The sequence below is a fragment of the Mastomys coucha genome, unplaced genomic scaffold, assembly GCF_008632895.1.
Source record: "Mastomys coucha isolate ucsf_1 unplaced genomic scaffold, UCSF_Mcou_1 pScaffold14, whole genome shotgun sequence".
In the NCBI taxonomy this organism is placed as follows: domain Eukaryota; kingdom Metazoa; phylum Chordata; class Mammalia; order Rodentia; family Muridae; genus Mastomys; species Mastomys coucha.
This window is the reverse complement of record NW_022196896.1, coordinates 40746966-40774595: the sequence shown is the minus strand read 5'-3', so window position 1 is coordinate 40774595 and position 27630 is coordinate 40746966. Positions and strand designations below refer to the sequence as shown.

The window sequence follows — 27630 nt, the reverse complement described above, 5'->3', positions numbered from 1 at the left end:
CATAAGGCTTTTTATACAAGAAAAATAAAGTGAATTAGGTCTGTTAAGTAAACAAATAATTTACTTAAGTGAATAAATGCCTCCATGTCATTATTTGGAGACTGGGCTGGGCATAGAAAAGCCTGGACAGCTAACACCTAGTTATCAAAGACAGAATGATATTTTCCAAAGTAGAACAAAGGAGAAAACCAGACAGCTTCCAAAAAGCTTGTATTTAAGAATCAAAGATGATATTCCTAACTTTTGTTTCAAGAGCAGATTGACTTTGAAGCATGTCTTCATCTCAGTTTGCTCCATCCAAAGGGTAAATCACCTGTCTTCAAAAGGTGATTGGATTGTGCCTTCCTCCATTTTCTTATATTCTATCATGTTTGTTTATAAGTGTTCAAACTTGAAGATAGGAAATGTGTTTGGTGTCTTCAACAACTTAAAAATTACTAGAAAGTTGGAAAAACAAAGCATGAAAACTTAGACCTCAGCACTCGAGAAGTAGAAGCTAGAGAGTCAGGAGTCGCAGGCTCCTGGCTACACAACAGCTTCTAGGCTAGTAGACTGTGGTAGCCTGTCTCAATGGTACTGACTCCGAGCGTTGTTTATGAGAGAGGCCTTGTATTGCTGTCATTTATAGAACATTGGAAATGTTTCCTAATTTAGCCAATAATATGTACTGAAGATAAACTGGCACCAGTTCAGTATTTGTAAATGTTAACAATTAAATATAAGTCACGTAATAAAATCTGTCAATGAAAAAAATATGCAAGGTGAAATTGTATCAAGTTCCAATGTAGAAAAGAATCCACTCACATTCAGAATCTTCAATATCATCAAATTTCATCTCAGGAATACCAATATCTGGTTTAATTTTAACTCAACCATGGTTTATTACATGCAAGAATTGGGTAATTTTTAGAATTACAATGTGAAATGAAATACAGACCATGCATATACAATTTTGTGAGCTGGATACATCTATGTATCAAGTTATAAAGCCTTCTATCATCCGGGAGACTTCCTTGTACCAATATCAATTCAGTCCACCACCTTCTACTATTCTGATCTACTGAGCATTAAATTTACCTGTTCATAAATGTATTGCTATTAAATTAATTTAGAATGCAATTATTGGTGTCTGGATTCCTTGGCTCAACAGGGTTTGTGAATGCCTTAATTCAGTCCCAGTCCTGCAGGTTTAAGTGCCCAAGGTCATAGTTCTAAAAAGAGTCAGCGTCCAGTTAGTACACACTATCTGTATACTCCAGCCTCCTGCCTGTCATGTGTAAATGGTGATTGTGAGGGAAATCACTCTCATAACAAATAGCAATCCTATCTAATTAGCAAACAGCACAGAGTTCATTTAGCGTTGATTATTTTCTAAGAGTCATACCTCAGGATGCAATCATGTTGAGCTAGGCTATTGATAACATATAGGATTTTGGGGAACAGAACTCAGTTTTTGGCCATGAAGTTCATCCATCTTTTTGCATGCATTGATACTCTTCCTTCTACTTTTAATTGCTAAGTAGCGTTCTGCTGTACGGATACACCACAGCTGTTGTTTGGCACTTGGATGGTTCCTACTAGATTATTTTAAGTAGCCCAGTTTGTGACACAGGGTAGTTGTGGAAACAAGGTTTATTGTTTGGAAACATGCAGGACATTTTAGGTCACAGGGTAAGGACATATTTAAATGTTTACAAGATACTATCCAGACATGTTCTGGAACCTTTTCTCAGCAGTGCTGCAGGGAGCTGGTTGATGCACACTTACCCGTTTGCTCGTTGGTCTTTAATTTCAGCTATTATAGCTCAGGGAAAGTGGCATCTCATGCTTTAAATCATGTTTCCCTAGTGGCTAATGATGTTGCGACATTCTTTATATGTGTATTACAAATTTGTCTACGTTCATTTTGCTTATTTTTCTTGAGATTGTTGTTCCATTGAAAACTTCATTTGTGTTAAATTGTGCATACTCGCTGGTGCGAGCTCTGTTGGCCATATCATTTGTATTTTTACAGCTACTGAGTGGCAAGTTTTCTACATCTTTATTTTTTCTTTTCTTTTTATGAGGAAAAAAATCATAATTTTAATGAGCCTCAGTCTGTCAACTTTTTATTTTCTTCCTAGTAAATTTTGTGATTTCCAGGAAAATTTTACATAAAAAATTATAAATTTTAGAGTTTTAAGAGTCTGTTTTTATGATGATATATCAAATTCATCTAAAAGTAATTTATTAAAGGCATGAACCAGATATGAACCCACTTATTTTTATCCCTTTACTTTCCCAGAAGAAATATTTAAAAAATGTTTTCCTCTCTTAAACCACCTTAACTACATAAGTGTAGAAGTATCCTTCTAGTTCATCCCACTGATCTATCGTTTATATCAATGCCACAAGCCATAACTGTTAGGGTATATCTTGGACTAGATACTATAATTATGCCTACATTATTCTTTACAACACTTTTTCATTATTTTGGCCATTGCAAATCACTATGCCTATATAATTTCTATTTATTTGATTTTCTCCTCTGTTTTGTTCCATCTTCATAAATTTGGATTTTTCTTTTTCCCTTCCTTCTCTCTTTTTATATTATATATTTATATATTAATATTTGTATTTATCTATATAGTTATATAGAGAGATATGTTTCTATATATTTACTCATTTTCTCATAATATGTATATATTTAATTTTGTAGAAAAAGGTTAAAACAATTGGTATTTCTATCACATAAAGGGAAAAAGAGCTATCTATCATACATTATCATCTATCTATCTATCTATCTATCAATCTATCTATAAATGTTACACAGACACACACACACACACACACACCCATATAGCCCAGGTTGGCCAAACCTGCAATCCTCCTTCCTCAGCCTTCTGAGTGTAGAGTTATAAGAGAGATGTCAAGCTTTTTAACCTTTTTTTTCTACAATACACTGCTTTGTTTTGTTTTGTTTTGTTTCACTCTGTTTTTCAAAGAATTACTTTGGTTGTTCCCTTGCCATTGTATTGTTGGTGTGTTACTCTTAATCTTGGATTGTTTTTTGTCCCTTTTGGATAGTTTTTCTCATGTGTTATAAAGAAATATTCAAGATCTAGTACTTGCCTAGGCAATATAGCCAGACATTCAACTCAAGAAGGAGAAGAGAAAGGGAAAGGAGGGAAATAGAGAGGAACTAAGAGTATTAAGAGTTTAGAGATGGCATGAGAATAACAGTCATCATGTACAAATTGTCTCACCCTGCTTTCTTTCTTTTATAACCAGCAATTTACTTAAATCTTTGGCTACTAAATGAATCAATGCCATTAAATTAAATAATAATGTATCAATATCTATACTTTAACATCATTGGGATTTCTGGTGAGAGTATTTGTTTTAGGTAAAGGCAGTATTTATGAATATTCACATGTTGTTAAAGGAATATTACTTTGTGGACCTTGACTTTTGCTTTTTTATTATTTATTTTTTATTAGGTATTTTCTTTATTTACATTTCAAATGTTATCCCCTTTCTTCTTTTCCCCTCTGAAAACTCCCTATCCCATTCCCCTCCCCCTGTTCATTAGCCCACCTACTCCCACTTCCCTATCTTAGCATTCCCCTATACTTGGGCATCGAGCCTTCACAGGACCAAGGGCCTCTCCTCTCATTGATGTCCCACAAGGCCATCCTCTGCTACATATGTGGTTGGAGCCATGGATCCATATGTACTCTTTGGTTGGTGGTTTAGTACCTGGGAGCTCTGGGGGTACTGGTTAGTTCATATTGTTTTTCCTGCTATGGGGCTGGAATCTCTTTGGGTCCTTTCTGTAGCTCCTCCATTGGGGATCCTGTGCTCAATCCAATGGATGGCTATGAACAACCAGTATTTGTCAGGCACTAGCAGAGCCTCTCAGGAGACAGCTGTATCAGGCTCCTGTCAGCAAGCACTTGTTGGCATCCACAACAGTGTCTAGATTTGGAAACTGTATATTGGATGGACCCCCAGGTAGGACAGTCTCTGGATGGCCTTTCCTTCAGTCTCTGCTCCACACTTTGTCTCTGTATCTCCTCCCATGGGTATTTTGTTCCCCATTCTAAGAAGGACCAAAGTATATTACATGACAAAACAAAATTTACACATTGTCTTTCCACAAATCCAGCCCTTCAAAGGATGATAAATGGAAAACTCCAACAAAAGGGGGGAAACTACACCCTAGAAATAGCAAGAAAATAATCTTCTTTTAACAAACTCAAAAGAAGATAGCCACATAAACATAATTCAAACTCTAACAACAACAAAAAAATCAAGAAAAAACAATCACTTTTCCTTAATATTTCTTAATATCAGTGGACTCAATTCTCCAATAAAAAGACATAGACTAACAGATTGGATACATAAACAGGACCCAGCATTTTGCTGCATACAGACAACCCACCTCAGTGACAAAGACAGAAACTATCTCAGAGGAAATGTTTGAAAAACAATTTTCCAAGCAAATGGTCCTAAGAAACAAGCTGGAGTAGCCACTCTAATATCGAGTAAAATTAACTTTCAACCTAAAGTTATCACAAAAGATAAGGAGGGACACTTCATACTCATCAAAGTTAAGATCTACCAAGGTGAACTCTCAATTCTGCATATCTATGCTCCAAATGCACGGCACCCAGATTCATAAAAGAAACTTTGCTAAAGCTCAAAGTACACATTGTACCTTACACAATAATAGTGGGAGACTTCAACACCCCACTCTCTACAATAGGCAGATTATGGAAGCAGAAACTAAACAGAGACACAGTGAAAATAACAGAAGTTATTAACCAAATATATTTAACAAATACCTATAGAATATTTTATCCTAAAACAAAAGAATATCCCTTCTTTTCAATACCTCAGTTTTGGACCTTCTCCAAAACTGACCATATAATAGCTCACAAACCAGGCCTCCACAGATACAAGAAGATTAAAATAATCCCATGCATCCTATCAGATTACCATGGTCTAAGGCTGGTCTTCAGTAACAACAAAAATAATTGAAAGCCCACATACCGGTGGAAGCTGAATAACACTCTATTAATGAAAACTTGGTCAAGGAAGAAATATAGAAAGAAATTAAAGACTTTATAGACTTTAATGAAAATGAAGCCACAACATACTCAATCTTATGGGACACAATAAAAGCAGTCCTAAGGGGAAAACTCATAGCTCTGAATGCCTCCAAAAGGAAACTGGAGAGAACTTACACTAGCAGCTTGACAGCACAACTGAAAGTTCTAGAACAAAAAGAAGCAAACAGACCCAAGAGAATTAGAAGGCAGGAAAAAATCAAACTCAGGGCTGAAATCAACCAAGTAGAAACAAAAAGAACTATACAAAGATTCAACAAAACCAGGAGCCCCTTCTTTGAGAAAATCAACAAGATAGATAAACCCTTAGCCAAACTTACCAGAGGGCACAGGGACAGTATCCAAATCAACAAAAGCAGAAATGAAAAGGAAACATGACAACGGAAACTGAGGAAACTCAAAAAATCATCAGATCCGACTTTTGCTTTTACATATATGTTCTTAGAGCTCTCTTTTGCTCTTTCACTCCCTCTCTATCTCAGTTAAAAGCTTTTTGTTGGAGAGAGTAACTCCTCTCCCATTTTCAATTTCTCTTATCAAAACAGAAATGAAGTAGCTCAGGGTTTGTCTTGCCATCTTATGGCAGACAAACAGAGATATTGTCTCCATCTTAAACTACAGAACTTGCCTTAACTCATCTACCCAGATGCAAGGCACAGGTGGTATCACAGTATTATTCAATCTACTTGAGAAATTTCAGGTCAAAAGCCCATAAAGGTAAGATAAAGTGCTCTCTCTCTCTCTCTCTCTCTCTCTTCCTCCCTTCCTCCCTCTCTCCTTCCCAATTCCTTCTCCTTTCACACACACACACACACACACACACACACACACACACACACACACACACCTCTCTTCATATGTGTTAGTGTTGTGTAATCTGAAAAGTGGTACAGAAGAGCAAGCCTTGGAAACAATAGCGTTTTATTAGCCAAAGCCCCCATTCCCATAACAAGATGAGACCCACAGGCCCTACTCTCTGTGGTTTCATACCCCAGATGTTGACTTTCTATGCTACAGAACTGACAGAGACTGTGATTACAAATCATGGAGGCAAGTAACTAGGCACCAAAACCCAATACATCAACAATAAAATCACACTGAGACTTGTAGCTTTTCATCCTGCTAAAAAGAGCTAGAATATTCACATTGCTGTGAAGAATTGTTCAATTAGATCATCAGGAGAATTCGAACATGTTTACGCTCTTTTATAATACTGGTACTGTTTAAATTGCCAGGGTTTGATCTAAAGCACCAGGGGAAATCAGCTTCATATGTTATAAAATTTCAGAAAGTTGTCAGTATCCATCTTTAAAAGGTAAATAAATGACCAAGTTGCAGAGGTTGTATAAATGCTTTCTAAATATATGGGGCAAACCTAAGTGTTCGCTTGTCTCACTTCATTTTTTTACATGAACTCAATTTCACACATTAAAAGGAAAGAAGAAAAGAATCCACTTAATAATTTTATTAATTTTCTAGCTTGCCTGATGGTTGAGAACATTAGCATGAATTATTTTATATAACCTTACAAAACCTTAAAGACTGAACATTTTTATTAATCTTACTTTTCTAGCAGCAAATGTGAAGGGCGTCCCTGTTCCCAGCCCTACAATCTGCAGCACTGCTGAAGTGCTCATCACGGCCCTGTCATTGCTAACTTCACACACTGGGCCATTCTTGAAAAATCAAGTTCCTAAGTTTAATGTGATTTTTGCTTTATTGTACTAATATCACCTATGCTAATATTTTGAAACACTTATTTACTGACTGTCAATAATTAAAATGACCCATTAAACCCTCTTCTGGTGATGCTTGGAAATGCAAGCTTTAAAGAAATTAAAATTTTAAATAAAATCTCAGAACATTTTATTTTAACAAGGACAAATCCATCCAAGCTGACAGAGGGATGCAGCAGGAAAGATATAAGTTAAAAAATATAATAGAAATGATTAATCTCCACTGATTTCCATTGTAACAACCTCAAATTCTCCACTGTACTTCTTGGCGATCTTTCACTTAAAAACTTTACATCAGTAAATGGATGCACTTATTGTTGTTACGGATTCCCAAAAACATACATATAACATAATGTTAGTGGTTTTTAAAGAAAGTTTTATTTTACAAGAACAACTCTTTGGGGAAATAGTTGTCGAGTTTTGTGAACATTCTTTTTAACATTCTGTTTCACTTAAGTGTTTCTTTGAAAATAACTAAAGATGTGGCTAAGTATATTATGATATAGAAATATATAAACACATTTTAGCTATAAAACCAGATTTAAAGAAATTAGAGGAATTGCAACATGTCTTTAATAAGCCATTGATTTTGATATTAAGCTGCAAACATTGCTAAATTAATTACAATTCATTTGTATCAACCAATAAAAATCTAACAATGTTGTGATTCTGTGCGAATTTCAAATTAGTCTTATATAGAGCAAAAAGTTCAGATTCAAATTACATAAAAATAAGTACATGGCTGAAAAGTCATCCTGCAATATCACATCATTATGTATGAAAGGAAAAGGTTATTTCTAAAGCAATAAAACTCTAATAATATTTAACACTACTATAGAATTTTGTTGATTTTTCACATTCATCAAGTTAACACTAAAGCAAAATTGTTCAAACATTTTCATATTTTCTAAGAGAACTTGAAAGCATTATTAAATCCTGTGTATTATAACCAGTTCAATAATTGATCTGTACAGAAACATGTAAACATGAATCACAGTTCTAGATTTTCTGAACTTGACCCAGCACCACTTTCTCTTCTTTCCCAAGCTGTGTCTGCTAGTGTGAACCTCTACATATATATAACATAACTTTCTTCTTTTTCTGTAAATTGTAAGTCTAGCAATCTCCTCCCCATTTTAACAATCACAGAACTCATGGCTCCTGCTTAAATCTTCACAGGTCAAGTGAGAGGTGAGGTACTGTGAGCTGGCAGGCAGCACTCTGCACGCTTGTCTGTGGTCACATCTGGGGTTTCAGAGCTTGGCTCTCCAAGTATTTTATTGTGTTGTGAGAAACACTGATTCTTACTGTCGAAGGCTTTTCTCCATAGTTAAAGAAAGCACATATTTTCTTCTGCCTCCAATTGCATAACATAGCCATGGGTTAGAGATCATAACCGGCTGGGAGAAGAGTTTCGTACATAAATCCGTGTCCGTTTTCCCCAGTGTTCCTGTCAGCTGTGATGGAAGAGGAATATTTCATTCTCTGAGAATATCTTATTACTTCATGCCTGTGCAGTAGGGAGGGCCCATGGTGCATCTGTCAATTCACAACTAATTGCTTGAAGCTCAGAGATTAGCAAAAGATTAAAAATCAAAACCAAAACAGAAAAAATGTGAAAAAAAAACCTAGCAAGAGGAAGCATGGGAGAAGATTTGGACCTTAGAATTGGAGCACAGGCCTTTTTCCAGGCCATCTACACCACATCACAGTGGCCCGCAGCTCACACAATGCTCAGGGAAAAGCCACAGTATGTGTGTGAAGAACACACTAAATGTTGCCGTTGTTAGGTGTCAGTCACTTCGTACTTCAGTGTAACTAATAAATATATCTCAAGCAAACCTACACAGAAATAACTGGAAACAGTTGTCTGCTGAGTGAAGCAATTTTCACCTGAAGTACAATCAGTACTATAAAGGATTTGCCTACATGTTTAGAAATTGTTTGCAAACTATTAACTTTATTCTCTTGGATCAATGTGCTTTAATGGTTGGAATTGTTTATTTACAGGCGAAGCATTTCTTATAACATGCCATACAAGCCATATCAAGTGGTATGTATGGTTTTGGTGACATCTTCTTGTCTTATACTTATTTAAAGCGCATTCTCCACACAGGGTATTCACTACTAGTAGCAAAATTCTGGTATCTTTGAAAAGAAATAAAAATAACAAATAAAGAGAACAAAGCATGCATAGAATTCCAAACACAGAACAAATTAGTAGGGTAGATGACTCAGAAACCTCTACTTTGTGATCTCTGGATATAAACATTGATCAGTGAGCCTTCTCAGTTACTGCTTATATCCTTTCTATCAGTGTTCTTATGAGTTCAACAGACTGCCTGTAACAGAATCTACTATAGTTGGGAAGGCATTCTTATTGAAACAAATCTGCTTCATGGGTTGGATTCAAATTTAATGAACAAATTATTGGGTGTGGGGAATGCTGAGTTCTTGTCTAAAGATGGCTCCTTGGTAATTCGCAAGCAAACCAAACCTTGAGAATCAACACCTGTAGTCCAGACTCATGTATCTGTGCAAATCTGAAGCCTTACAAACATTCAAATTCACTCTGTAAGTGGTAGATACAGACTTAGGAGGTAATCTTGCTAACATGAAATAAATGACTTGAGAGATGAAGCATCATCATCTGCTGTCCCACAACACCTGCCCTGATCATTAAACTTGAAGATCAAGTAGCTTTTTAAAATTAAATATAAGATGCAACACTCCTCATATGTCATGTTAAAATCCACATCCAGCAGCTATACAGTGTTTGCCATAGGAAAGCATGTGCTAGAATACATTTTCTAAAATGCCATTCTAACCAAAAGAGGCCAGCACAGTATTCAAGCCCTTGGATCACAGGGTGATTATGTCTATGTGGATTTCATATAGGCAATGACAACATGAAAGCCAACTGAAGTTACAGCTCAGAGCATAATCGTACTTTCTACAGAGCTTCTATCGAAGGGGAGATGTTACGACAAGTGACAGATAGCTCACACAACTTCAGGATGTCTTAGGTTTGCAGTGGCACTGATTTATTTAGTGCTTCTCCATAAGGTTTGATTAATTTGTGGTAGTAGCTGAAGAATAATTAATGGAATTTGTTAGAATATCTTATATTGTGAAATAAAACTGACTTGCATTGAGGTAACTCTCTTCAGTATCTTAAAAAATTAACCTTCAGAGTGTTTAATTATTATATGTTAAAGTATTACTCATTTGGATATTTTATCTACAATGGGAACTAATTTAAATTAACTTGTTTTTATATTATACTGAATAAATTAATATTTTAAGCAACCTTACTGTTAATATTGAAATACTTTAGTGGTTAAATGTCTGAAAATCCTCACAATTTTTATAAAGAATCATTTTTTTATGAAGAAACTTCAGTTTACTTTGTTATTCTGATGTTCCAAATGATCAATGCTATAAGGGAAAAAAACAAAACAAAGAGGCTTATGTTGCTGGTCCCTTCTAGTTTAGACTGGCTCATACGTATTAAGTCAGCAAAGTATAAACGACATGTAGAGTGCCCTTCCTTGATGACAGCCTTCCTCTCTCTCAAATGCAACGGCCTGCTCTTACTTTGTAAGTTGGGGATTATTTTTTGGGGGGGAGGAATGCCTCCAACATAGCCAAACACATGACAGTGAATGTCTATTTTAAACAAAGTTCATTAAGATGTGGAAGAATTGACCAAAAGGCCATCTCACTTTAATGAGTCCCTCCAGTAAATCCTTTCTGCCTTTTGCCAATAATGACTTGATTTATTTGTTAAGATATTTGAGACCTAGAAACTGCATTTTCCTATTTATCTTAAAATGAGCAAATTATGTTTATAGCAGTGTTATTTGTTTGAGGTAATGTAGAGTTAGCTTTAAATTTAAATTATATAATTCTGAGCTAAGGCCAAAATGTCTAACTAATTATATTTAGTGGGTTTAGCATCTCTGAAATATGATGTTTAGAAACTCTGTTTGTCCTCAAACCTAAGAAGGCCTAAAATATTTTATGAGTAATAGTTTCAACTAAAGTGTGTAATAAATTAGTTATGCCTTTTATTTTAGCTTTTTATAAATGGGGATAAATCAGAATAAACTGTGTAGAAAGCAATCAACTACATATTACTGTTAAATTCCTTTTTTTAATTTTTTACTAATCATTCTATTCGTTTACTACTGTACCATTTCTAACATGATGATGAAAACAGGCAATGTAAGGAAAATGGGGAGATGGTCACACAGTCAAACATCCTTAACAGTTCCTTATACTCCCTTTGAAGATAAAGAAAGAAACCACAGAAGATCTGGGAAACTCACCTTGTCTCATAACATTTTTGAAAAACTCTTAATTTTAGTAGGTGTTTTAGAAAACGTGATCATTTTCTGGAAAGACTCCATAACTTTGATTGTTATGTGGCAGTATGACCACCAACATTACTGCCACTGTCTTACATTTATGGGGGAGAAGTGTATCTTTAGGGTGAGTGGGAAGATGCTTTTATTCTGTGTCTTGTACATCTAGAGTCAATTTTACAGGTACTTATTATTGAGGTCTTTTTAAATCTCCAGGTACAGAGAGTTCAATATTTGATAGATAATGAACTATCTATCGTAAGCGGTTATTTCATATCTTTCATAAGCAGTTATTTCTGTACTATGAATTTATAAATAGAATTTAAAATAATTATAGAAATTAATATAATGGATCCTAAAGTATATTTACCCATGCCTAATATGTCTATAAAGTACATCCACAGACATACATTTAAACAACTGTGAATATATAAACAACATATATTAACAACACTGCATTTCAATAAAGACAAGAAGAACTAAGTTTATTTATATGTACTATCTTCACTAAAGGATTTTCTGTTTAAGACAACACATTTTATTGATGAGTAATTCATTTTTATGTTAATATTAACTAAAATCATATATTTTACGTACCAATTCACATTTACAAATTACTTTCCATGCATGACACATTCTCAGCTTATTTTATTATGGCACAGGTAATAAAAAATTAAACCTTAAGAACACATTACAGCAAGCTCATTCTACAACACATCATCAAACAATATTTTAAACAATATCTGTTACATCTTAACAATGATTCTATGTACTAAATTTTGATTTTGCATAAATTTTCAAATCGTTAACATTTGTGTTTTTTTCAGCTAAATGCAATCTCATGTTTCTCTGGAATCATTTCCAAAACCATGGAAAATGCATGTGGAGTTATTTTAGACTACCGCTGTGTGATTGAATGTTGCATGCCATTACAAGGAACGCTCATCACTAACAGAGCAGGGTCACTTTCAGCCACCTGGGCCGAGATATGAGACTACACAGAGAACTCCCAAAGCTTCCACTATTCTTTACCATTAACCCTGGTAGGACTGCAGGCAAAACATCTATAAAGAGAAGATTAATGAGAGCAAATTGCTAATAGCTTATTACGAGGTAGATGCCAAGACCCAATCTCTGGTCTTCAGCTTAGAAAGCTAGAAACTTTTAAACAGAGCAGGTGAGGTCTTGGGACCATCAGCATGAAGTAGACATGTGAATCTCCTAAGAGTCCCTCAATCATCTCTTTCACTGTCCCTGACCACCAGGGAAGCAATTGATAGACACAGTTAGAAAAGACCCCATATGTATGTGAACAAGTCCTTAGGAGTCTGGACACACTCCACCTCCCAGATTTACATCCCCTTGTCCTGCAGGACTAATCAGAGGAACCAGCTACTTGAAACAAGTGTGCGGTGGTAACCTGTGCCCCCACTGCTGCACTAGGAGTCACCATCGTATTTGACTGCGATAGCATAGGTAAAGAACATGGTGGAAATGACGACTTTACATTTTTAACATGACTGAAAAATTCCTGCAACAGAAATAATTTTATTTTATGACCTTAGGTCAGTCTTTTGTAGTGAGTGAAGGATGGATAAGGGTGTCAGGATATCCCGAAGCCCTGTCACTTTAATGATTAGTTAGAAGTTAGGGGAATAATACTCAATTGCTTAAAAGAAAACAAGGGCCAATAGTAACAACGAAAAGTGCCATAATTCAGTCTACTTAATTCTAGACTCAAGGTAGCTATTAGACCATGAGGAAAGACCTTGAACCCTGCCATCATCTACTGAATAACACCTTTGCAGGTGTATGTATGGAGACTTATCATTTATATAGAGCATAATTAACTGCCATCAACACTTAATTCCAAGAAATCTGTTTTAGAATTTTAAACAAAGTACCTTTGTAGTGCATTGATATTTTATATGTAAATACATTATTTATTCTCTTTCCAGCTTAAATATAATAGAATGTTAATATAAAAGAATATACCAATATTTTAATTCTCTATAATAGCATAGCTAGTACCACTCAATTAAAAACACACCATTTTACATGTGGACTGCTTGCAAAGAAAAGTTCATATCCTTTTGCAAAAATGATTTTCCAGCCAGACATGGTAGTCCATACCTTTAATCCCAACACTTAGGAGGCAGAGGCAAATGGATCTCTGAATTCAAGGTCAGACTGGTCAACAAAGTGAGTTCCAGGACATCTAGGACTACACAGAGAAAGCCTATTCTGAAAAAAAAATTCCCAAAGTGAGTATCAATTAATTTCTGTGAAGATAATTTATATGAGAATGTTTCTACTGAAACAGAATCACATACTTGAATCACTAAAAATAAAAACATGAAAAACTATTAAAAGAAAAACTGTATCTACAATGTTAATGATGTTGTGTGAAGGTAATGAGTAAAGAGACTTTGAAATCTCTGCAAGGCTCCCTGTCATTCATGAAAGGCATCCAACATTAATCTACTGCCAACATCTTTCAACTCTATGATATTTTTCTAAAGCAACCTTATAATCACAAAACTTTCTTAAAAGGAGGATGCATTTTATAGAAAGTAGGTGCAGTCAAGAAAATAAGACAGTCAGGTTTGTATCCTATCACAATTGCACAGAGAATAAAGCTTGATGATGTCAGAGGAGAGAGCACTGCATATACAAAGCACATAGTACAGTCTAGGGAATGTTTCACATGGTTCCATAGGTTCAGCTTAGTTCTTATATGCAACTTCATAAAGTTCTAATGGAAAGAAAGTGTACGTTAAAAAGATCCCTTTGCCTTAGACAAGACTATTCAAAATGTTTAAAATCCCCAATTACTGCACACTTTTACATTGTCAGAAAAGACAAGAAAGAGAAGTTATTAATTTTTAAAATTACCCAGCAACTCCATTGCATCGTCTTCATTATCAATGTCTTCTTCTATTACAGATGGTGTGGGGCTGTGGATGGACTCGAAGGAATCCTGGGAAAGCATTGCAGCCAGGAGTTTCTTATGCTGCTGCTGCTGCTGCTTTAATCCTTTTGTCTTGGGCTCCATCTTTAAGCTGAAGAAATATTGACATGCTGGTTAGCTGTGGTCAGTCAACAAAATCTACTAAGCCAACACAATTTCATTCCACTACAGTGTCACACAAACTTACTGCATATTGCTTGTTTTTCACAAGGAAAATGGAAATGGCATGTTTCTGAAACACCCCCTGATACTCAACTCTTGCCCAGTGCTGAGGCCCACATTCCTGCCCTCTGAAGTGTTTCTTCTGATTGATGCCACATGACCCATGCTTTTAGTACTTTTTCTGATCCAGTAAGAACTAGAAGGTATAAATTGTTCATTGATTTCTACAGGCATATGTCAAGCAAAACACAAGTATGGAGGTATTGGTGGCATTTTGTTTTGATTCATTAAAATCAAAAGTAATGATGATAATCCACTGAATATACTCCTATTTTGTGTTTCTTCCTTTATGCTTCCAGATGTCCCAGGATTCCCTCTTATTACTTCTTTTTGTTTGAAGAATTCCATTCATTCTTGCCTTAGGGAGAGTTCTGCTGGAAACAGTTTCCCTAGGCATACAGCGTAAGGGGTGAGGTTGATAGTCGTCATTTGCCTGGGATGGGAAGCTGCCCTTTGCTCCCATAGCTTTAGATGAAAATTCCATAGCCCTTCTAACGATTGTTCCCTCACAAGCAATTTGATAGTTACCTCTGCCTGCTTTTCAGATTTATTCCTAGGGCACAAAATAGATGGCTCAACAGTTAGGAATACTTGCTGCTCTTGCAAAGGAGCAGGGTTTAGTTCCCAGCACCTATGTGGCAGCTCACAACCATCTGAAACTCCAGATGACTGGAGTTTGACACCTTCTTAGGAGGACTATGGATTGTGACCAGCCTGTAGTGGGAGCTGTAGTTCCCCTAAGAGCAGCAAATGTTCTTAATCTCTTGGCAAGATCTTCAGACCCTGTGTATGTATGTATATATATATGTATTAGTCTATGTCCTCTCAATTGTTCAGAACAGGACAATTCAAAAGACGTGCTACCTCTTCTGTTATCTCTGCCTTACTATTAAGTTTATGCTATTTTTATTTCTGGTAATTCTTTTGTCAATGCTATAATTTTCATGTTGTTCCTATAATTTGTGTTTATTCCTAGTATTTTGTGTACTTAAATATTGCCAAGAAATTTGAAATTACTTATGAAAGCATTTTTATGATGACTGTGTTAATCCCTGGCTAGGTAACTCTACTATCTGTGTTATCTCAGATAGACACTGATGACTTTCAGCACACAGGATGTGGATATTCTCGTTCTGTGTGTGAAGGGTATTTTATAAAATTGTGTCCTGTACCATTTGGATATGACTTTAGGATTCTGTGTGCCCCCTGTAAATTCTTGTAATCTATAAAGCAATCAACCTGCTGCTGAGCTAGTCTGAAGTCCAATAACAGTGTAATTGTCAGAGCCCTTACTCTGTGTTTTCATTTGCTTGCTATATCTCATGTTGCTGTAGCTCACACTAGTCCCTCCTGGTGTCTAATAAAAGAGATACCCAGGTTGTTAAACTGATGCCTCCAGGTAGATGAACAAAGTGTCAGACTGTGAGGAAGCAAAGACTTTCCTGTGACCAGGATACATTGACACAGATCCTTTTCTGCTAGTCTGAAATAGCATCATACATGCATGCAGATGAGAAAGGGCTAGGAGAGGTATTCTGTAATGACCAAACAAAGGTAATCACTGTGCTAGGTTAATGAGTTTGAGCTCAGATCTACTGTCAAGTGGGGGACTTGTCTCAGGTAGTTCACTCCTTTTCACAAAAGAAAGCAGAGGGCTTAGACACAGGAAAACCAGAAGCCAGAAATGCCATTTCTTTTTTTTTTTCCATGAAGTAAGACACAGGTACATCAGTCCTGAATAAAATGGAGAATAGGATATTTGAGAGAAAGAAGACAGGACTTAAGGCTGTAGTTAGAGAGAGTCAGTGTGTGATCAGAGCAGATGTAAGTGGCAATTTCATTGTCAGGACCAGTGTGTCTGGAATTTGAGTACTCATGGTTTAGAGAAACTGGACAGTGTAGAACGTGTTCTCCAACCTTTGATGGTCCCATCTCAGAAGAGAAAGGAACTGAATTTCCACAAGGATCTTTTTATCAAGAAAGGACAAAAGAGCTGAGTCTATTCCCAGTCTATACTCTCAGTGACTAGCTTTGACAGAAGATAGATACAGAGAAGCATGAGGAACAGGGTAGATGGGAAGCAGTCAGTACACCATGAGTTCCAGTTCCAGTTGGGTACCAGAGAGGATGAAATAGAAGGCTAGGAGATGCTGAGGAGTGAAATACCTGAAATAATACCATAGATTCCAGACAATCATGACAAGATTAAAGAAAATGTAGAGAGGATGAGTGGGGAAAGAATAGAATTCAAAAATAGAGAATAAGTAGAGAAAGGAAATGAGAAGTTATGTCTGGGCAGAACAAATTATGTTCCTGTTTCATCAAGTCAGGAACAGTGAAATGTGTTCAGGGGGAGACTGATATGAGGTTACTATTGTTGGATAATTACTGCTATCAGAAGATGCTGGCTAGATGTAAAGAATGTAAATAGTGTGATTTGTGAGATTCTTACATCATGTTTGAAAGACGGATGTATCGTGGAAAAGGAAAGGGAGATTGTTTAGAGAGCTGACAGTGGGCAAGGCTTGTAAGCAGAAATCACACTTGCTTTTCTTGAGCACCATAGCCTGAGAATGGAAGAGGTGGAAAGAAGGTCATGCTGCGGGCACCCTGGGAACACAGTGTGGTAGGTGGGATGAGGAGAGCTTTTCCTAAGAACACGGGATGTCCTGCACACCATCAGCAGGCTGGACTCTCCTCTTTTCCTGATCTGAAGCTAAAACTCTTAGGGTTTGTGGGCTTTCTAGAAGTCCTTTCCAAAAAATGGATGAACAGCAAAACATCAAAGAGGACAAAAATTTGGCTCAAGACAGGCTGGCACAGCCACTTCCCAGCTCTTCTGTCTTGAGAGAGGATAAAAGCACTTTGAGACTTGATTAACTCTTCCTGATGTAGAGATGAAGATAGTAACAATAACTGTAGTTCCATAAGAATGGAGCAGATTAACACTCACAAAGCACAGAGCAATATCGAATAGTCTTCTGTCAGATTCAGCTCTTCAGATGTTGCGGTACCTGCCTTTACTCACTGTTCTATCCATATCCCTGCCCAAAGGTTTGATCTCCTTATGACCTTAAATTGTGAAATTTGGTGTTATCTCTGCCATGTGCTTTATGGATTTTTTCATGTCCAGAAGAGCTAAAACTTGACAGTCCTTGTTTTAAAATTTGAGTATGAAACAGTTATTCCTACTTCAATCTATTTTCTTACGTCAATCCTGATTTACTTCCCATAGAACCACACAGGATGACTTGAATGCATGGCTCTCAATTGAATATGCAGCTATGACTGTCTTTCTATGGAAAGAAACAGTTCCAGGCTTTGTGCATTGAACATTAAGGTCAATCTGAACATTAATGAAATGAAAACTTAATAGAAAGAGAATTTAGCTTCAATTTAAAGTTTATTTTAAAGTTGTAAGATTCCTATTAATTGTATTGAATATTAACATTTTAATAACAATTATTTAAGAAAACCCGTTTACAGGGTCTAAAATATTTATGGGTTTTGTTCTTGTTTAATTAGATGGTTCAGCTTTAAAAGAACTGATTATGTTTTCAAGACTTGATGAACCTATTTACTGATTCAACATTAAGATAAAGTAATTTTAAGAAATTTGCTACACAGCTATTACAAATTCTAATTAGGATAGCTAAAAATAAAATTATATAGGATCATTAAACTCAATTTTTATTTACACTTATATGATAAATATATGCTTATAGAAACTCTAAAAGTGCAGCCGATGCATATGCTTTCCCAATATCCAGCCAGGCAAGAGCCAGAATTCAGACGCTATGAAAAACATGAAAAGTCTTGGGTCTTTCCCTAACATACCTCCCTCCTCTTTCTCTCTCCTCTCTCCTTGCCTTCTCTTGTTCCTTTCTCTCCCCCCACACTCTCTTTTTTACTCCCCTTTCCCTCCCCTTCTTCTTCCCTTCTCACTCTTCTCCTCTCCCATATCTCCCACCCCATCCTCTTCATCTCCCTCCTCTTGCTCACCTCTCTCCCTCTGTCTTTTTTTCCTCTGTCTCTGTTCTGATGCTTTCTTCTATGAGCTCTCTTAATTAATAGTTTGAGAATCCAGAAAAGAGTCAGGAAATATCTTTCATCATATTTATATACCAATTTGAATGTAACATCAAAAGGTCCACAGATGTCTCGAGATGTACCCAAGGACCGTTAAGATCCATGATCCTAACATTGGAGTCTCAGTGTTATTCTATTACTTTACCTGTTCTTTCAACTATCTTAATTCTAACCTGTTCTTTCAACTGTTCTTTCAACTATCTTAACTCTAACCTGTAGTTAGCACTTTAATTGACAGTCCTATATGACATAAATTATTGACTTTTTTATAATGTATTTGAGGTGCATAAAGAAAATGTCAAAGGTAGGTAATATTGTTTGTAATAAAAGCTCCAAGAAAATATTTTGGGTAAGTTTCTATACATAAGACTTTTAAGGTTTGGTTTACAATTAAATTCTCTAGTCTGCGGTGAATGTTATGTATTTGTTGTTCAGCATTAAAAAAAAAAAAGCTGTCTATGTGCTGAGCATTGCAATAACAGCCACTTACATACCACTTATTTCCTTCTTTTCTATTAGACAAGACTAAGTTAGAGCAATGGCCCCAAAATAAAACCAGACTCAGTGACTTTTCTTGTGAATTATTTAGCATGGGCATAGTAATAGCCCACACCTCCTACATTCGTGTAACAGATATTTATTAAAAATAGTTATGTGCCAGTCTTGGTAGGAAAAAAATGGCTGAAGTGAATCTTGAAAATCAGCTTTGCTTTCAGGAATTCAGAATATCATTATAATTAAAATCTCAGTGTTTACCATTGACAAATTATAACATGTATTATTACTATTTAATGACAAAGGCTAGTTCTCTAATTATGCGCTAGAAACTTTAAAATTTTCTCTCTAGCATTTCTTATTCCCTCAGTTGTTATGTAAGCCACTGCAGAAATACAGGAGCCCTGTTTTCTAATTTCAGATGGGAGAAAAATAGTTTGTAGCCTAAGGTTTTTTTCTCTATGTGTGATTTCTACTTACATGTAATATTTCTGAAGTAACTAGGATCTAGCCAAGACATTGTCACCTTTTCAATCCACAAGTGACATCTCAGCTCATATTTTAAGTACAAAGTAAAGTGAAGCTGAGATGGCTTTTCAGGACAGAAGAACAAATATTTGAGAAACATTTTTATAGACTGAGAAAGAGCTACAACTAGGCTTGAGAATCTCAGGGTAATAAGAGCTCACTGACACGAGAAAGAAAATAGAGACACTAACATTTGCAATCAACAACTGTGGATACTATTATGAATAAATGAAAATGAGGTAGAAGTTGACATTTCTCTATTTTACATGTAAGAATTAAAGATCTGCCAATGAGAAAGTATGGAAGTCTATTGAGTTTCATGAGTCTAGCATTAGGAACAAAATTACCCCCATTGACAGGTGAAATTGATCTGGCATTTCTCAGAAGAGAAATGGACTTTTAGACATGGTCTGCTTCTCCTTTCGGGGCACATTAACTATTTAAATAATTTAAAGTTATTTCATGTGGAAATGGAATCAATTTTCTCTAACTCTGAAACACATTAGTGAGTATTCTGAACTTCTCTTTTCCCTCAAGCCAAGTGGCAGGAGGGAGCCAAGGAACCTTGAAAACACAATTTTCTCTCCTTGAGAAAAAATACTTATTGGTTGATAGAAAATTTAACATAGGCATTACTAAGTTCCTGTGGCTAAGCTATACAGAGTAAAAACCTTTGGTAGTGTTCAGCTAATAGCAGTAACAGGGCCCTACAGTCCTGTCAACTTTTCATTCATGAATATTTAAATTACTTCTTTGTGTTTCATAATTCTTGCATAGTGATTTTCACCTGGCTTCCTTGATTGACCCTTTTTCTGTTTAAAGTTGTATTTCTTATGGTGGTCAGACCCCAAAATGGTAATGGTAAATATACTTTATCTAATAAACATGATCTCACATGTCAATGTAGCTTCACCTCAGTACATAGACATTTATGATAGATCTCCTGCCACCATTCTGGAAAATGTGATCTGAATAAAATAAAAGTTGTATGGAGTGGTACTTTGTTTTTTTTTTAAAGATTTATTTATTTATTATATGTAAGTACACTGTAGCTGTCTTCAGACACCCCAGAAGAGGGCGTCAGAATCCCATTACAGATGGTTGTGAGCCACCATGTGGTTGCTGGGAATTGAACTCAGGACCTCTGGAAGAGCAGTCAGTGCTCTTAACCACTGAGCCATCTCTCCAGCCCCAGGAGTGGTACTTTGAAAGAGGATCTCCCATAAGCTCATATATTTGAATGCTTGGTTCACAGTTGGTGAACTGTTTGGAAAGGATTAGGAGGTATCTTCTTGATGTGTTACTGAGGGTGGGCTTTGAGGATTCAAAAGCCCATTCCAGGACCAGTTTGGCTCTCTCCTTGCCTGCTGCTTGCAGATCATGATGTAAGCTTTTAGCTACTGCTCCAACACCAAGCCTGCCTGGCTGCCTGCCACCATGATTCTCACCATGATTATCATGGACTGACCCTCTGAAACTGTAAGCAAGACATTAATTAAATCAGCAATTCTCAACCTGTGTCACAGTCATTGTAAACCACATATTTCTGATAGTCCTAGGAACCGCCGACCATAAATTTATTTTGGTTGCTACTTTATAACGGCAATTTTGCTCCTGAACAGTGTTGCAGTTCCTCAGAGCATGGGAAATATGTGTTTTCAGGTGGTGGAGAGCCGCAGGTTGAGTGCTGCTAAACTGAATGCTTTCCGCTAATGGTTGCCATGGTAATGGTATTTCACAGCAATGGAACAGTAGCTAAGACATATGTACGTTTAAGGTCCTAAAAACATTATAGTTTATAAATTAAATCACTAAAGCTGAGAAAACACAATAGCTATATTCAACCACAGTTATTATCTGTAAGCCTAAATGACTATAACAAGACTTTTCTCTGTAGTCCACTTTAACTACGCTGGTCCCCTAATTCTTACCCATGGAAGACTTCCCCTCTCCCTGATGATTCCTCTTCCTAGTACCTTCCTGTCTCCCCACCCAACTCTTAACTACCTGCCCAGTTTTCCAGCTGGTCTTTACTTACAGCTTAGAACCTTGAAGTTATTTCTCCATTTGGTGTTAGTAACAAAGAAATGGAACTACTTAAATAAGAAGGAAAAATCAAAACACAAATCCAGCTGGGATACTCAGAGGAAAGTATCTGCCTAGTATATGTGCAAACTCCTAGAAGTCCCCACAGGAAGGAGAAGCTTTCAAGAACAAATCTAAATAACATTATTTTTTAACATTTTTACTACAATACTATTTACTTGTTTATTTGTTTGGTTACTTTGTATATGTGTGTTTGTGTGTGAGTACACTTGATTCTTCATGCTCATTTCATATGTATGGAGTTCAGAGGACAATTTGCAGGAGCTTTTCTGTAATGTAGTCTCCAGGAAGATCGAACTAGGCTGGGGGCAAGCATCGTCACCCTCTAAGCAGCGTTTTACTATGCTTACTCTAGACAGAGTAAATAACTACTTCTTTCTGATTAGTCTATGTACTTTTAAGAGACATTATGGAATGAAAAATCTAGTTAATTTTTTAATCATATGCAAAGTTATCAATTTTCGTTACGACAGAACAAAATCATGTACCTATGTTTATTTTCTCTCTCCGGTTTAATGAGTACTCATAAAGATTCACGAAGGAGATCCACCTCACCTTCCTGCTGGACTGGAGCCGCTGTCTTCACTTTCCCATGAGTCATTCTTACTCCGTGGAACTGGTGCCTGCAGCATTTCAGCTGCAAGGGGATCAGCATCATTTTCTGCTCTGCCAATCCACTCCCCAATCACACGAGGTCTCAGAAGAGAGGAATTGAATGCCAATGTTTCCTGCAGGTACAAAGAGATAAAAAGCACTGCTTTAGATTACTGTTGCCTGTTAATAGTTAACAGGAAAAGAGCCTCCTCTGTTTGGGCTCACTGGAACCAAAATGCCCCTTTGCTTCTCGCCATTTCTGCTCAATGCCACCTTCTATGATTTAGACTAATTCCTGAAGACCACTGGGATTAATTGTCTGGGAGTGAAATCTTGAATTTGGGTTCTCAGAAGAGTGGGCCGGTATTCTGAATGGAGGGAACAGGGATGAGCTGCAGCTAGAAAATACAACTATGAGGATGTAGGGTGGGCTGGATGCATTTCTTATACTGTGCTGCATTATGGACTTTCAGAGATGTCATAGACACACGCAATAGGTCCATAGCAATGACAAGTAGATTGGGTTAGCTGAAACCATGTGGTTTCATATACTTGAAATGAGGCAATGCTTTCGATTCACCTGTTGGCTATGACCCAAGAAAATCTTGTTGAAGAATGTTGAGTATATGTAATTACTAGACATATTTTAAGTAAAAAGAAAAGTCAAGTTAAAAAGGAAATACCGCCGGACAGTGGTGGCACACGCCTTTAATCCCAGCACTTGGGAGGCAGAGGCAGGCGGATTTCTGAGTTTGAGGCCAGCCTGGTCTACAGAGTGAGTTCCAGGACAGCCATGGCTATAAAGAGAAACCCTGTCTCGAAAAAAAAAATCAAAACAAAAGGAAATACCTACATAATCTAATTTTTGTCTGAAGCCTCGTGTAGACTTATCTTCATCATTTGCTTTATAATTCACTCATCAATTCATTTACTAGATTTTTTTAAAAATGTGCACAGAGATTTACAGCATATTTTCATTATAATAAATATTTCAGTATTTCTGAAATATCAACATTTTCATCATCATTTTCAATTTTATTTTTATGTACTTACCTTACATCCTGACTGCAGCTTTCCTTCTCTCCTCTCCTCCAAGTCCCTATTCCTGACCTCCTCTCCACCTCTACCACTACCCTAATTCACTCTTCTGTTCTTTCTCTTCAGGAAAGGTCAGGCCTCCTATGGGTATCAATCATTTACGGCATATCAGGAAGACTAGGCACCTCCTCTCATTTTACGGCTGGACAAGGTGACCCAGTGGGAGGAAAGGATTCCAAAAGCAGGCAACAGAGTCAGAGACAGCCCTGTACCTGCTGTTATGAGGCCCACAAGAAGATCAACCTACACCACTGTAACATACATGCAATGGTCCTAAGTCAGTCCCATGCAAGCTTTCTGGTTGTTGGTTCAGTCCTATGAGCCCCCATGAGCCCAGCTTAGCTGATTTTATGGGTTTTCTTATGATATCTTTGAACCCTCTGGCTCCTAAAATCCTTTCATCTCTTCTGTAGGATTCCTTAAACTTGACCTAACATATGCCTGTGGGTCTCTGCATCTGCTCCAGCAGTTGCCGGATGAAGTCTCTCAGATGACAATTAGTCTAGGTACCAAATTATGAGTATAGAAGAATATAAATAAGAGTCACTTCATTGATTCACTTCCACACACACACACACACACACACACACACACACACACATATACACACACACACATACACACACACATACATACACACACACACACACACACACACACACACACACACTCTTTGCGTTTGTGTCTATCCTAAGGTTCTGGGTTATCCAACTCTTAGTTCTAGTTCTGGGCTCTCCAGGCATCAGGGGTGGGTTTCCTCTCATGGCATAAGTGGATATTAGCTGTAAAGTAAGGAATAGCCGTGCTACAACAGACAGACCAAGAGAAGCTAAATATAAGGAGGGGTGCCTGAATCTCACTGTGAAGGGGAAGTAGGATAGACATTTCAGGAGGATGGGAGGGGTCTGCGTGAGGGGGTGGGCATATGAACAGGAGGGATCAGGTGTGGGAAGAGAGAGAAAGAGAGTACTGGTAGAGACAACTGGAATCTAGGTGGGGGTTGGCATGTCTGTAACTATGCTATAAACAGTACAATAGAAACTCCCAGGAAACTATGATAGTGACCCTAGCAATGGAGGATATGAAGCCTGAACCTGCCATTCCCTATAACCAGGTAAGACCTACACTGGAGGACCTGGGACACCATCCCAGCCACAAAATTTTCAACCTACAATTTGTTCTGCCTACAAGATATCCTGGGTTAAAGGTGGCACAGAAATTTTGGGGTGGCCAACCAAGCTCTGGGCCAGCTCAGGACTCACTTACTATTATTTATTAAGGCACAGTGTGTGCTAAGAACTGACTGCTGCACTGGGAACAACTATAGCAAGAAGAAAGAGCTTCTAATAATAATTTTATCTAAAAGGAGAGGGAGGTGATTTCAATAACTTGGTTTGTCGATTCCTTACCTTTTCACTATTCCATGACAAATATGTACTTGTCTAGTCATGTTTGAAATATCCTGATTTGAGAAACACATTCTGCCTAAAGCTCCTTTACAGAAAACTTTCACTATTAGAAAAATTTTGAACAATTCTTCAAATATTCAGACCTGGTGTTCTTTGCCTTTATAATTCACAAAATATTATTGAAATGTAATATAGTACACAATGTATACATTTAAATATCTGAATGTAAAAAAACACAATTTTTAAGACAATGTGTAATAGCTTAGATACTAACTTAAAGATTAAGACCACATCAAATGTGACTTAGAATATATTTAACGGACATTTCTCTGAGTTACAGGGAAAAACTGGATATTTAATTAAATGTTATTAATTAATGTTATTTACACAATGAAACAGAATAGACAGATATTCTCATTGCTCTCCCCTCACAGGAACATATGAACTGGTAAAAAGAAAATGCAAAAGAAAAGTGTGGCTGCAGGAACTGTGAAGGAAAAGATGAAATAGGACTTAAGATTTGGAGAAATCCAAATGCTGAGAACACCAAAGATTCAGAAGAACCCATGGTTGCTTGCTGGGAAGTTAAATGGAGTAGTAGCCGTCACCACTGTTGGGAAGTAGAACAAACAGAGGGTGTAAGTGGCTTGATGTTTGTGATGGTTAGGTTCAGCTGGCACAAAAATTTATTGAGAAATAGCTGACCGTAGGGCAATTGGGGGGGGGGGGCACATACAGGGTCAGGGCAGCTGTGAGCCACTATTTTACATGATTCACGAGGACTGGACCACTTGTACTTTTCTAAATGCACAAAGCCTTTTTGTGGTGGTACTGATGAAAAGATGGAAAAAACAAATACTAGTTCTTAAAAAAAATTGTTGAAAATTCTTGAAACTTAGTCTGTTCAGATGCAATAGATTGAAGAAACAAACTTTTGTATTTTGTATTTCATTTACATTGGATTAAGCTCAATAAACATTTCTGTGTATATATCATTCTGAAAGTGTTTTAATAAAATGAACTATTCTTAATAGTACAAAATTACACCAAGTAAATAAGAAATATATTTAAAGACATACACACACATCTGCATACACACAAAGGTGTGTGTATGTGGGTGTATGTGTATATATGTCTGAATATGTAATCCTGGTGTCACAGAACTGAAACTCACTATGTAGAGCATATTGGCCTGAACTCATAGAGATCCACCTGCTTCTGCCTTCCACCTAATGGGATTATAGGCATGAGCCACCACATCCAATTAAAATTTATGGTAACAGCACAAGATCTTTTGGAAACTTTTTTAGGTTCATAGATAAATATTTTACTTAAAGATGGAAGGATAAATTTGTAAATATGAACTGTTTAGAAACATAAAACCACAGGTCTCTCTGCCCTTTCCCCAATTTCCACAGAGTTCTGAGTTCTGATTAGAATGGCAGGGAGTAAAAGGTATCCAGTGAGACTATGAAATAAGACACAGAATCCTGTACTTAGCTACATTCAAGAGCAAATGAATGCCTAGCCAGAAAGCCCCCACAGCTCACAGATGTACTTAGCTTTGTCCATTAGCAAGAAGCACAGATATCCAGGAAGCAGCTGTTTCATCCATACCTACTCTTTCCAGGAACATGCTGTCCACCATCTAACCCACAATCAATTCTACTGTTGTTACAAGTTGGGCTCTTGCCAGGCATGGGATTTTAAATGTCCCAAAAAGTTTGTGTGCTGGAGACTGTCTCCAGCCTGTGACAGGAGAGAAGGGTCTATTGGAGGGATTCTGGTTCATGGCAGTATGCTCTTGAAGTAGATTCTAGAGCCTTGGTCTTCTCTTTTACTTTGCTCTCAGACACCATGAAGGACACGGTTCACTCTACTATGTTCCTTCCATCATGCTGTAAGCTGAAGTAATGGGGCTAAGTGACAATAACTAAAATCTTCTGACTCTGCAGCCAAAATAAACAATGGACATCCAAATATTTCAAGAACTGTGACATCTCAACATCTGTTTTCTGAGTTATGACTAGAACAACAAGAAATGAAAGGATTCCAGTATGAAATAAAAAGCAGGATCCTGTAATTGGTCTGATTGATTTCCTCCTGGAGTGATAGTAATCTAAGTAGGGATTTGTGTAGCTTCAACGTGCAAATAAAAGGATTAATTCTGTCACTGTACTATTGTAACAAAAATTTAAAAAAATAAACTTCCACTAAAACTGGTATTGAGATAATGAGGATTATGTGTGTGTGTGTGTGTGTGTGTTTGTGTAAATTAGAGATTACTTTGAGAGGAGATTTTTGACTTATCATTAATGTGAAGACAAGGTAGAGAGTTCAGTAGAAGACATGAATATGGAGAAGAACAATGAGAATTTTAAATTGCTATTGTTCTAACTTAGTAAAAGAAAATGGGACTGAGGCAAATCATTGGGCTGTGGGAAATGGAGTTTATTCCACTGTGGAGTTTTGGTTAACCAAGATAAAGGGAGCCATAGTGCCACTCACACTTTGAGTGACAGCAGTTTATGAGGCAAAAGCTTCATGGAAACCAGTCTCCTGCATCGTCTCCTTGGCATCCCCTAACTCAGAGGTAGTCCAGATATGTCCTTGCGAACTTGCATGCTAGGTGCCCACCAAGATATGATTTACTAATAGCTAGACAATAAACAATGTTACCCATCCAGACTAATTGCCTTTGGCATTGTGGGTAGGATGCTGAAGCTTACAGAATGGGAGACTTATCCCAGGGCAAGGTCAAGTAGAATCCACATTCTCAGTCATGTACTGCAGCTGAACCACTCCTAGGAATTAGCAAGAAAGAGACTTGTCTCTGCTAGCCCAGAAGATTAGCATAGTGGGCCTTTTACTAAGGATGGGAGGGACCTTGAGCTGAGTGTGCGT

The 27630-nt window shown here is 36.9% G+C and overlaps 1 protein-coding gene across 10 annotated transcripts in view; it reads right to left on the bottom strand.

The window, feature by feature from the left end:
* The window catches only part of CUNH8orf34 (chromosome unknown C8orf34 homolog), a 488320-nt gene that overhangs the window by 274171 nt on the left and 186519 nt on the right, over nucleotides 1-27630 (bottom strand). For all 10 annotated transcript variants that reach the window (XM_031366855.1, XM_031366856.1, XM_031366861.1 and 7 more), the window contains 2 exons: nucleotides 22181-22353; nucleotides 14110-14276 (listed from right to left, as the gene is read on the bottom strand). In XM_031366855.1, the coding sequence (XP_031222715.1) occupies nucleotides 14110-14276; nucleotides 22181-22353 (340 nt within the window). The remainder of the gene's footprint in view (nucleotides 1-14109; nucleotides 14277-22180; nucleotides 22354-27630) is intronic.